Raw genomic sequence first — 12,677 nt, 5'->3', positions numbered from 1 at the left:
GTACATCAAACCAAAACAGTTCTTCACAGTTGCACATGCTGGTGGGACAAAGGCCTTTGTACCATATCACATCAGAAGCTGGGTAGAAGGTTATGTAAGTGCTGCTCAGTGCAATGCATATAAATATTATAGCATCATAATGTTTCCTGAAACACACATTTGAGTTGTCTTTTGGACATAGGGCTGAACATCACACATAGACCAGAGGATAGAAATGTCACTTTATTGGACCACATCCCCCCTCCCCCAGGTAGCATGGAGGATTGTGGGGCACTGTAATCCAAATGTAAATTTTCCAAGTTTTCCATCACAAATAATCCTGCCTCTGATATTATAAGTGCTTGTCTCAAGCTACTGTTGGCATCAGTTTAAAGCTGATACAGTACTCAACTATTAGTTGACAAGCAGAGTACCTTTTATGCTCATTTCTAAACTGCTTTCCAACCCTTTCTTCTGGCATGTTTCTGTTTAGTGCACAACAACTACCAAGCATTTTTGTGCTGGTGTTTTTACCCAAAATAAAGCATAACTGAAGAACAAAACTGCCTTGATCCAGAAATTTAAGCACTTCCACTCTATAGTTCTAGCCTTTGAACAGCAAGTGCTCCCATCTCATACTTTAAAACATAATTCCAGTTTCTAACTAACCATTCTTAACAACTGAAGTTTTCAGAGTACTGGAACATGGGACTTTTCTGTCTTAAAGGTTCAACCCCGTCTCCACCCCCAGTATGTCTTCCTTTACAGGTCACATTTTAAATGTTTAGTCATTGCCATGTAAAACAAGTACAGACACTGACCCAAAAGTAGAAAAACAGGATCTTTTCAGCAAAACACAAAACTCTGGTTGTTACTGGGCTACAAGAGACAGCGCTGTATGCATATATTTTTCTGCAGGCTGTAACCTTCAGGGAAAAGGAGAAGGCCAGGAATCAGTATGTGTTGTGGCATTTCATCATAATGAGCATCTTCTACATTTAAAATTGCAAGTCACAGAATTTAAAACACCAAAATGGAGCATTATTGCTCTGTAAGTCCATATTCCATTAACAAACTGGACATTAGCTGCATATTTTATTTTATGGATTAAACAAGGGGCATCTTTGAACTGAAGCTAATAATTATTGAGTTGGTGGATGTTAATTTCAAGCAGTCTCTCTATTAGAATAAATGAAATAGATGTGTGTATTGTAACACACTGGCTTAGGATTGAAAGTGAACTAATAATTTACCTTTGTATGAAGGTCTGAACTATTTCTCTTATGGGTTCAGAAGATAGCCCATGAAATTAAGTCTGTTTTATGAATCATTCCTTCATTCCTTTAGCAGAGACCCTCATGTCTTGTAAAAAGAAATGACTGAACTTCAGCTTTTTGCTGTCTTCACAAAAACACTTCTGGGTCCACAGTACAGTAATTGCTTTTTAAAAACCTGAATGCTACAAGCCACTGGCCTGTAATACAAAATACAAGCTGCTCCCTTCATTGTGCTGTTGCCTTAACACCCACAGCACCAGGCGTCAGCATGAACCAGCAATGAAAATGCCCCCCAACATTTCACAAATGAAAACTGGGGCACTTCTGGCTAGTTAACGTCAGTGTGTAATCAAAATGGCAAATGTTATTAATGGGGAGGAAGCGATACGCTAGGGATGCTGCTGAGGGCAGAATTAATGCAGTTTGACACTGCTTTAATTCACATGGCTCCATCCTATGGAATCCTGGGATTTGAAGTTTGTTGTGGCACCAAAGCTTTGACAGAGAAAGCTAAATATCTCTCAACTCATCTGAATTTATCATCACCCCCCCCCCCAAAAAAAAAAAAAAAACCCTCTCAGTTCTGGGGAAAAAATCTACCTAGGCTTGAGAAGAGGCCAGACCTGTATTTAGGACTGAAATACACAATTAAAAAAATATGTCACAAGGTTAATCAAGTGTGAGCTGTTCTTTCTTTCAGTTCCAAGGTTAGCTCGCAAGTTGATTCACTAGTATTTAGTATTCCACCCAAAATAAAACTGTGGACAGAACTGTTCTATGCTAATAAGGATTTCAGTTCAATTATGTTACTGCTTGTAAATGTAAATGAGAAAATTGCCAAAGTCTTTTGTTCTTCCCTGCCTTTCTAGAGTCCTGTATATCGGCCTTGCCTGCAACACAGCTCGTTATATTTACATTTCTTATTTGGAGAACGCTTGGACTGTTCTGCCAATGGAAGTACTTCAAGGTAAGAAGGCACTGTACTTCAGATCTTGTAGCGTAATAACCAGGTACTTAAATTATTCATATTGCTTGCTGAGCCATAAATTAAAATCCAAACCACATTTTTGCACCCATCCCATGGGAAATAACCCATGGAATCATTTCCTTTCCATTTCATTGTGACCTCGGAGGAAATTTTATTCTGCTTGCCGAAGGAAAATAAGAATGAAAACAAGGCCTGTTTCTTCAGCTGACCTAAGATTTTGTCTGGGACTTGAACTAAGCAAACAATCAGATGGCAGCACACACCTCGTAACTAAACAAAGAGAAGAGAGGTTTGTGCCTGCTGCACATAAAGCTTAGTTGTTTCTCTCTATAAGGGATTAATCTTTTAAATTCTGTTGCTTTCTTTTGGTTACACAACTGAAAGGAGACCATTGCTTTGTAACCCTGGACTCAACAAAATAAGCTGCTCACTTAATAGTCAGGAATAACCAGTTCATTTAATTACCAGTCACATTCTCTGATCTAGAGTGAAGGTCAAGGACCAAACAGCTGGTCTGGGGATGGGGGAAGGCGCAGAAGCATGACATCTCAGGCATTCCTTATTTGTGAGACTTGTTGGGGTGCAATGTGATTAATTAAAGGAGTAGAAAGTGAAAATAGGAATTTGCAGCATGTCAGTGGGGATTACTGCAACAAAACAATTTAAGTCTTGTAAAGGAAACGAGGAGTAGTACATGGGGCTGAACGGGAAAGTAATCAGGTAGGAGAGGCAGAATGAGGACATTTTCCCCTCAAATAAAAGATCTATAAAATAGAAGAAATTTTCCTTCAGTCCCCAAATTTCTAGCATTATAGAGAATGAGACTCTGAAAATCATACATGCCTTGAACTCTTAGATCTAGCACGTGTGCATTCCCTTGGTAACTTTGCCTGCACCTTTTCTTTGGATACCTAAACTGCATTTCTAAATGTTCTCAGCTGATTTTTTTACTGCAATGGTAGAAATTTGGGGACTGAAGCAAAATGTTATTGGGGGCCCAAAATTCTTATTTGGGGGATGTTCTCCTTGTTTTGATTCCATTGTAGTGTCCTGGCCCCAAGTAGTTTAGGGCTTAGGGTAGGATATCTACTTTGGTGACTTTGGATGCCTTAACCTCCCTCATGCCTCTCCCAAGCTACAAGCTGTCTTTGGGCATTTCATACAGCATTGGAACATTCTCTTGCACAGTTAAGACAAGACATGTAATGCCAAGGAGCAGACTAGCTAATTAGAGATTTCTGCATTTGGATTACAAATCTCATTGAAGTAATATACATTGCTTTAGTTTGCTAGAGAATGGTGAATCAGAGGCATCATTGGGGTGTGCAGGGCGTGCAGTCTGCACCAGGTGTCACCCCAGATGGAGGTGTCCACCCAGTGGGGCAATTCACCCAGACGAACTGGCATGACTACTGGGCGAGCGAGAAAGGGCATCACCTCCCTTTCCTGCTCACCCAGCAGCTGCATCAGACCCCACATGGGCCCTCTGGTGGCTGCAGCACCACCACCCTCAACAACGGCTGCTGCTGTGGGGCCAGTACCTTCAGAGTCTCTCTCTCTCCCCCCCCCCCCCCAATACTGGGTGACACCAACTGCAGCAGAACCACTGCATTGATTTTTTTAAAGACTTACGTTTTAACACCCTGCCCCCTTCACTGAGAAGGAATGGGGTGGCATAGTACAGCAACAGATCTTGCATTTTTTTTTAAATGGAGGAGGGGATGATTCTTTATGAGCTATAGTTATCAGACCTGGGGAGGGATAAAATGGAAGATATTGCGAGTGCATTGCAGGGGCTCGGGAAAGTAAAGATTAATTGGTTTCCCCCCACTTACACAACTATGTGTTGTTTCACTGACATGACATGAACATGGAAGGATGCATACCAAAACAACATGTGTGTAGACAGTCCACCACAGTTCCAACTGCAGCATCTGTTGGAAAAGCAATGATCTAATGATGTTAGGAGCTGGTGATCTAAAAGATTCCTTTGTCTTTAAGGTGCTTCTGGGCTCTTTGTTGGTTTTGCCAGCAGAGAAATAACAGGGCTTATCACTCATGTATCTCTCCTTGAGGCGCTTCCTTTTGTTTGGCATTCTTGTGTTTCTTGTTCCTCCTGTGCCCTGCCTTGAGTGAAATCCAGAACCAAAGCTGTGAATATCAAAGGAGGTTTCAAGAATAGAATAGAAAAGAAAAAGTTTGTCTGTTGCAACAAAAATGGCAAAGTTTTTTGTCACCATAAATGGTAGAAGATTTATTGTAGTGATACTGTACACTTTCATATTGGATTCTAGCTCATGAGTGGTTTTGTCCTTGGCTTCAAGTATGAACATTCTATAGCAGTGGTTAAAAGGTATAAACTAAGCCTAGGAGGCCTGGGTTCAAATGCCTTATATAACATTGCCTCCTTGGATCCCATGCTGGAATAAATGAGGGATATAAAATCAAGTAATCAATCAGTTGCCACTGTCCATGACATGTGAGACACACCGGTCTGAATGTCACAGGTGGCTCTGTGGGTGGATATTAAGTTGAAACTGATGGTATTCTCATTTCATCCAGACTTGCGTTTAGCCTACAGATTTATGGTTGCTACAAGCAATTTACTTCCTACAGCTTAGGGATGGGAACTGTATAGCCTTCCAGATATTGTTAGAGTACAACTCCCATTATCCCTTAACAGTGGTGTCACCGGGGCCTGGGGTGCACCCCCTGGAGTCACACTGGTTTGAGGTTCTATAACAGCACACGGATGCGGGAGGATGCTGAGTGTACGGCAGCAGGTGACAAACACAACTTAGAGAATAATGGGACTTGAGTATCTAAGAAATGAAACTGAAAATGGTTACGGCACCACAAACGTAGTCCTGAAAGTCCTCGTGGCTCTCGGGCCCCTCTTTTCCAGGGTCTTCTTCCTTGAAGGCTGGGCCTTTAGACCCTCGACTCGCAAGCCAACAACGCCCTCGAATATCCCACAACAGCTGGGACCACAGGTTGATGACAGCCCGAGTTTGGAAAGGCTGAGTGATGCTGTCTCCGGCCAATGGGTGCACTAACCGGGCAAAGAACCCTTCCTCTGGGGCTTCCCGACTCTCCCCTCTCAGGTGTCTCTCCCCGCGGCCTCCTAGGTGTCGTCTGGAGACCTCAGCGACCCACGTGTCCTGGCCTCGGGCCACCACTTCCTCCTCGTAGCCAGTCCCCTCGTGTGTGCCAGTTCCTCCCCTTCGCTCCTCCCCCTGGGTTGGCCCTTCTGGCCCTTTTCTACTCTCCGCCCCGCCTAAGCCTCGCCTATCCACAGCTGTTCCTCCTTGCGCTTGCTCCACCTCCGCTTCCCGGGTGTCTTCCTGGTCCCGCAGCCCGTCGTCTCCAACAGCAGGACACCAACCCGACTCCTCCCCTCCTTCCGCCCTCTGACAAATGGCTACAGAGGTTGATGAAAGTATGATTCCAGCAATGTTTGGGTTTTCTCATCCTGGCATGGTTAAATGAAATGGCAGGAGATCAAGTGTATTGCAGGTACTATCTTCATTGCCATATAATTAATAAAAGAAAGCCAGTGGGGTATTGTAGTTTTAATGTTGGACTAGGAATCTAGAAGACTAGAGTTTGAATCTCTGCTCAGCCATTAAACCCATGGGTGACCCTGGGCAAGACACATGTTCTCAGCCTCAGTGGAAGACAATGGCAAACCTCTGAACAAATCTTACTAAGAAAACTCTGTGATAACAACACACAGCATAATAACAAATGTAGGGGGTGTACAGACCAGCCATTAAGGCTGACCTGGGGGCAGAGTCTGGGCGGGGTGTCTGCATGATGCATGCCCTGACTCAGCCCCCAGGCCAATGTGACACCACATGCCGCACCACACGACACTCCTCTGGCACTGCGTCTACATGATGCACTGCCAAAGGAGCACTGAAAAGCCATGGCACCAGCCGATATGGTTCCCTTTACTGTGGCGCAGAAAGGAGTAGCTTTTTGCGGCTCCTTTTTTTGCCACGGAAAGACAACATCAGGGCTGCAACATGTAGGTGCCGCAGCCCCAATCCAGCGCTAAAAGGGGTGGCCTGTACAGCCCCTTAGACTTCAGTAAGATGGGAAGTAAGAGGAAGGAGAGGAAAAATCTAACCATTTAAAGATAAGAAAGGAGAGGGACTGGGATGATGCTAGGATAAACCAAACCTCAAATCAATGAGATGGCTGGATCGTGTACACATTCTAAAATTCTGGAGCAGTTAGCATGTCTAGGAGCAAACAATCACTTGTTAGGATGGTGCTTTCTGTAACTGACAATGGCATCATATAAGAGTCTACTCAGATCTTTTGAATTCAGTGGGTCTTAGTAAAGTAAATGTGTTTCACAGGGGTGGGAATTGTGTAGCTCTCCAAATGTTGTTGCATTGCAGCTTCCATTGGCTCCAGCCAGCATAGCCAATGATGCGGAATGCTGGGAGTTACAATCCAATGTCATCTCAAGGGTGACGCAGTTTACACTCCTAGTGTATAGAATTGCAAACTAAAGGTAGCTTCAGTGGGTGAATTGAAAAGCTGCACAGGTGCACAATACATTTTTGTATAATATTGTATTTAATTTCAGCAGATATGAAAGAAGGAGGTCAAACCAAAAATGAGAATATGGAGCTAGAACTGTGTCAATAAGGGTTTGTTCATTGGTTTGTTTTGCAAAGTCGTGCTGGAGATTGGACAAACCTATCTGGTAGACCAGGTGTCTGAAGCAAGATGCAATTTGCTATTTATGTATTAATTTTGCAAGCCTACGCAGGAAAATGCTGACGAGTAGCAGTCGTACATTGTAAAATCAATGCCTCAAGGGTCTTTTGATGCTAAAGTCAGAAGACTTTCAGCTGATACTACTTATTTAGCTGATTAAATACTCTGTGAATGGATGAGAGAATTGGAGAGGAGGATGGGTGGGGCTTGGTATTTTGGATTTTTTTTTTCAGGGTGGCTGAGAATCAGTTGCTTCAGAATAAAACATTATAGGGCTTTTTGTTAAAGCATCTCAGTAACATTTCAGAACAACTAGTGAAGAATGTCATGAACAGTTTAGTGAAAATCAGAAGAAAAGCTCAGCTTTACTATAAACTCACCATTGCTTTTTTTGGAGGGCAGCATAATACGGCCATTGGAGAAGTAGTAGTGAATGCCTTTTATTCACGCTATAGGGCAGCAGTGGGATTTGCCTGATCATCTAGATTTTGTTATATTGCAGCTCCCAGCATTCCTATCCTTGGCAAGGACTGCTGGGATTTGCAGTCTGATGTCATATGGAGGATCACATGATTTCCAATCCTGATTTAGGAGGTGGTTATGACTGTTGTGCACAGACTCTCCCTTCCACGGTGCAATTATCAGTATTTCTCTCCACCATCCTTAACAATGATGCTCTAAGTCTTTATGTCAGCACCAAAATTTACCAGCTTTTGCTCTTAGCAGGAATTTAATTTTTAGTCCAGTTAGAAGCAAACTATGATAAGCATTAACTATTATTAGTCATGCAGGTATAATAACTAATGACAGTTAAGACCAGCAAACTAAGAGCTTCTTGTGCATAAGAGAGGAAGAGATCAATGAAGGAGGACATTGGATGCCTTCTTTAATCATAGTGAAGGGCTGCAGGTACTCATAAACCTGCAAAAGGCCTATGCATGAATTAATTGTCTAAATCAAGAAGTAGAGAATCTTATTTGGCTCTGGCCTAAATTCTAATTTGGGAAGGTCTTTTAAGCTACATTCCAGTAGTGGATGAGGCTAAGAGCATACATGGGACTGCACACTGTTGCCACTGGTTAGGAATGCTGGAGGTTGCAGTCTAGCAACATCTGGAGTGCTCCATCATGCAGTCACATTACTGAGGTTGGTGTCACCTGGTGTGAGAAATAATGGTGTCACTCCCACCCCCATTGACATCCTCCCATTTCACACCATACAGAATCCTTAGTAATGCTTTTTTGCATTGCATTAATGTTACTAGTAAATTATAATTCCCATATGCCACTGAATGTAATGCTAATAGTTGTGATATAAACAACTAGCAAGATTAAAATTGTACCTTCATATTATAGTATCATATGCACAACCTAAATGTATTTACACTTACATAGTGAAAAACAATGTGATGTTTTAAAAGAAAAATTTAAAATAATTTTTAAAAATTAAACATTTAAAAATAATTTTTGAATTAAATTTTTAATTTTAAAATTTTAATTTTAAAAAATTCTGGGCCTCTCCTCACTGAGCTTCACTCCATTCCCACCATCTCTTAAAACATTTTAAAAGGAAGCAGGTGAATACCACAGCTCATTTCTGCCCAAAAGTAGGTGTTTGAGGAGCAGTGGTGTCACCCCCCCTTTAGGGTGTCACCTGGTGCAGGCCGCACCCCCCAAGTGATGCCACTGCCATCATCCTCATTCCTGCATTAGATGTTGCAAAGGGAACTTGACATAGGAGTGCCATTTTCTGTAGTAGCCCTCAGCTCCTAGGAATCTGTCCTCCCTCTTTAAATTTCCTGTGACACAGGTTGCCTCTGTGTTTCATGGGCATATCCACCAGTTAGAATTTTAAGCAGCTCGCCAGACAACAAATTGCTCAATTCCATAAGGATGAGCTATGACAGTTTAAGAGGTATCTGCCTAGATATGATATGGAACAGTTTTTAAAAAGGAAACTATAAAGGTATCAGGCATAAGCATATGGCTCCAACTTTGCCAAATAATTCCTACATAGAATTAGTTTGGGTTGTTGCTGCGTATTTGTGTGTCCATGTAGTAGCAATGTAGCTCATCTCCTTTTAAAACCAGTGGGAGTCTTTTGTATTTATACCCACCAACTGTCCCAATTTGGCAGGGACAAGCCCTCTGTTCTGCTTTTTCAGCCATTTAAGAACGTTCCAGTTTCTTTTTCCTCCTCTTGTTTTCCCCCTTGTTCTCTGCTTACTTTAGTTGCTCCAAAAGCACAAAAGTACTTTGCATTCAACTCAGAAGATGGGAGAGGAGAGTAAAAGGCAGGATCATGCCATGTCCAATAGGCTCAGACAAAAACAAGCTGTTACAGCCTCTCCGGTTCTTCCCCATTTAATAACTTTTGCCATGTTGATTGCACACTGATGTTGCTTGGCCCCACATATGTCCAGGTTTTCATCAGTGAAATGCTGGAAGGAATGCTTTATTTGTGATCCTGGAATGAGATTAGTTGTTCTCTAAGAGCCATCAGCTTCCTTTCATCATTTCCTCCCTTTATTTCTTGGTACATTCTGTTCAGGCAGACAGAATCAGTAATTAAACATAATTTAATACACACCAAATCCAGATGATGCCACCTATAGAACTTGCAGGTGCCCTTGAGAAGGAGTTATTCAGAGTATGTTACTTAGGGACTTTGCTGAATGGGGCCATAGATCATATTCTTTGCATACAGAAGGTCCTCTGTTTCATTCCTCTTTTCCCCACTTCCACCAGTAAGGAATCTTTGGAGTGACACTGCAGTATTGCCTAAACTCAGCTGATGACCAATAGAGCTAACACTGCATCTAGGTCCATATCTAGGCAGTGCAGCACATTTGCCTCTAAGGTTTGTGTCAGTCTCAGCCAGAGCTTGGAAGTAACATGGTATAAGAAACAGCTTGGATCTTGAACCTTGCGATCACCAGAGTCAGCATCTTCTGAGCCACCATGTCTCCTATTATGCATTTACTTGTTACTTTTGGAATATTTGGCAGGGATCATTTTGTAGGGTTTGGGTCTGTATTTTTAATATTCAAGTATATTTTTGTAAACAACAACAAAAAAGGCAAACATTTTCCTAAGACCTGACTAATCTATTATTACCACATTACATCCAGCATCCTGGTAGTGACATGTGTGTGTAAGCATAGCTTGGGTATCCCTTTTTGGATGGAGTGGAGAAGCCTATTTTCTTGCCCTTGTGTTCCCTCCAAAAACCTCCCATCACCTGGTAACTGTCAAGTTCTGGGGTGGGCCCCTGGTGCTATCACTTACCAGTGGGGAAGGCAGGGTATTTCATTTCTACTCCAGCCAATCAAGCTGAAACCAGTGGTCCTCATGGTCTGAATCACTTCCATCTTCCCATGGATAAGTGGCAGCAACTGGAGCCCATTCCTGGGCATCACCTGTCAGGTGGTGGTAGGACATAGAACTACATCTGCAGAGCTATGCACAGATGTAGGATCTCAGACTATTTGTAAAATAAGCACACAACTTCCCTTTTTTAAAGAGATGCCTAACAAAGTACTTGGAGGGGGGGGGGGGGAAATCTCTAACTCAGGTTTTACCAGTAAAGGTTGGGCTCATAGCAGTAGTGTTTGGATGATGGGCTCACTGCAACTACATGCCCATTCACTGCACTAGTTCTCACTTTCATTTTTCTCTTTGCAAAATCTATTCCTTGCTGTCCACTTTGGGAAAAACGAATGTGATACTTCTGATTCATGTTAGAAATAGTGGTAGACCGCATCCAATTCTTGCCTGACTAACCTGGGTCATTTGAGAGACACATTGACAATTTATCTTGAACCTTTGCCAGCAACTGAGGGTGGAGAAGCTAGTGCCACCTGGCAGGTGAGTAAATCCAGCATGTAAAGACATGATGATTCAGAAGAGGTTTCACTCATAGGACAAAGTTCCTTCTATATCTTTTTCAAAGCAGCAGCAGCAACAAAACATTTCCATGCCTGGCTTGTTTATGTTAAGGCAAAGGTCTCCAGTGAGGTCTGAGCCTCAGGAGGATTCAAATCTGTTCCTTGGAATCCAGGTTTTCACTCCAACAAACCACCCATTTCACAGACAGGCAAACCAATCATTCCTCCAAAACTACAGTCACTGTACCATTAATGTTAATTCATTCTGCCAAATTTCCCCAAACAGAGAGATCACCCCAGTCACACGCAGGAACAACGTAATAATCCTATACTCTGCACACCCAAGAACCACACTGTGTATCAGGATCATCTACCATCCACCTCTACATATTCTCCTTCTGGATGACTTGTTAGAATAATGGATTTGAAAAGATAAAAAATGAGACGGGGGTACTATAAAAAAGGCTCTGTCTATAAATGTCTAAAAGGGTAACAAACAGAATCATACAAAACCCATATATACAAAGGATACAGAATAAAGCATATTAATAATGGCAAACATAATAACAAATATGCACCAGAAAAGAAGGCTGAGAATAGAGTGAGCAAAAGAGGGAGAGAGAGAGCTCACTACAAAGCTAGCCTACTTAAGACTGTAAAGTTGATTAGAGCTATGCATATACAGCTGGAGGTCATCTGTGTTCTCAGTAGCTCTCCATTAACCCTGTAATGGTCAGTAACCTTATAATGGCTCAAGTGTAGAGCTTGTTACTATTCCAACATGACTTACACGTAAACTCATTCTCTCTGCTTCTGTTACACGTGTGTGTCCAGAGACAAACAGATTTTTGCCCTATTCACCCACCATACAAATACACGCAGATACACACCATCCCTCCCATTCCTCCAACCTTCCCTACTAGCCCTCAGGCACCCTGTTGCTTCTCCAGCCCATGCTGGGTTACTCTGTGGCCTTCCACAGTAGCCTCTGGAGTACCTGAGAGCTCCTCTTCCCCAGATTTCTAGGCAGACAGTGGGAGACAGGGAGGTTTCCTTTCTTCTTATTTGGTCTGTATGTACTTAGATGAGAGGGAAGTGGGGGGGGGGGGGGCATGCAGAGGCTGGTGAACTGTAAAGCAAATCCCTTGCGACTGTTTACAATCTTCACTGTGTAAAAATACTTCTCGCCTCGCATGAGTCCTAAACAGAACTTGGACAGTTACTTTTAAGAAGCAATTCATTATTACTCCAACCCTGACATGGGATTGTTAATTGCTGTTACAATTATGATTGTTTTAAAAGCTTTTCACTTATTAATTTCTCAAAAGAAATTACTTTTTAGTTACTTTTTAAAACAAGTAGAATGATACAAATTGCGGTATGAAACACATTATTGTAAAGTCCATCTTTTTTGTTTTCTTGAGAAATGAAGGTTTTCAGTATAACTTTTAGGAGGGCGCTGTACTGTTTTTATTGTTTTAATGGTGGTTTTTGAAATGTTATATAATTTTTAACTGGATGACTAAAATTGTTTCCATTTCAATGTTGTTTATGTTTTGTATGTTGTGATTCTGTTCTATTTTAATTTGTAAGTTGTTTTGAATCCTAATTTGGGAGAAAGGTGTATAGAAAGACGGTGACGGTGATGATAATAGTCATAATATCTGTAACCTCTTTCAGGCCTCTTTGTTCAATTTGAGTTTAGCTGCAGTCCTCACAATCCCCACAAAGTACTTTCTGTTGGCTTGATCTCTGTCCATTAAACAACGTGGCTCTGCCTGTACTGGATGGGGTTACACTACACCTGAAATCT

The 12,677-nt window shown here is 42.0% G+C and overlaps 1 protein-coding gene across 6 annotated transcripts in view; it reads left to right on the top strand.

The window, feature by feature from the left end:
- Window positions 1-12,677, top strand: part of MFSD6 (major facilitator superfamily domain containing 6) — a 57,481-nt gene that overhangs the window by 32,878 nt on the left and 11,926 nt on the right. For all 6 annotated transcript variants that reach the window (XR_016280846.1, XM_089519586.1, XM_089519585.1 and 3 more), the window contains one exon: window positions 2,126-2,223. Coding sequence is in view for 5 of the 6 variants with exons in the window: in XM_089519586.1 (XP_089375712.1) it covers window positions 2,126-2,223 (98 nt within the window). In the remaining variant the exon portion in view is untranslated. The remainder of the gene's footprint in view (window positions 1-2,125; window positions 2,224-12,677) is intronic.

Source organism: Sceloporus occidentalis, unplaced genomic scaffold, assembly GCF_023333645.1.
Source record: "Sceloporus occidentalis isolate IW3139 unplaced genomic scaffold, rSceOcc1.0.p SCAF_4, whole genome shotgun sequence".
In the NCBI taxonomy this organism is placed as follows: domain Eukaryota; kingdom Metazoa; phylum Chordata; class Lepidosauria; order Squamata; family Phrynosomatidae; genus Sceloporus; species Sceloporus occidentalis.
Note: the sequence above shows the minus strand (reverse complement) of the source record. Positions and strands in the feature narration are given on the sequence as shown.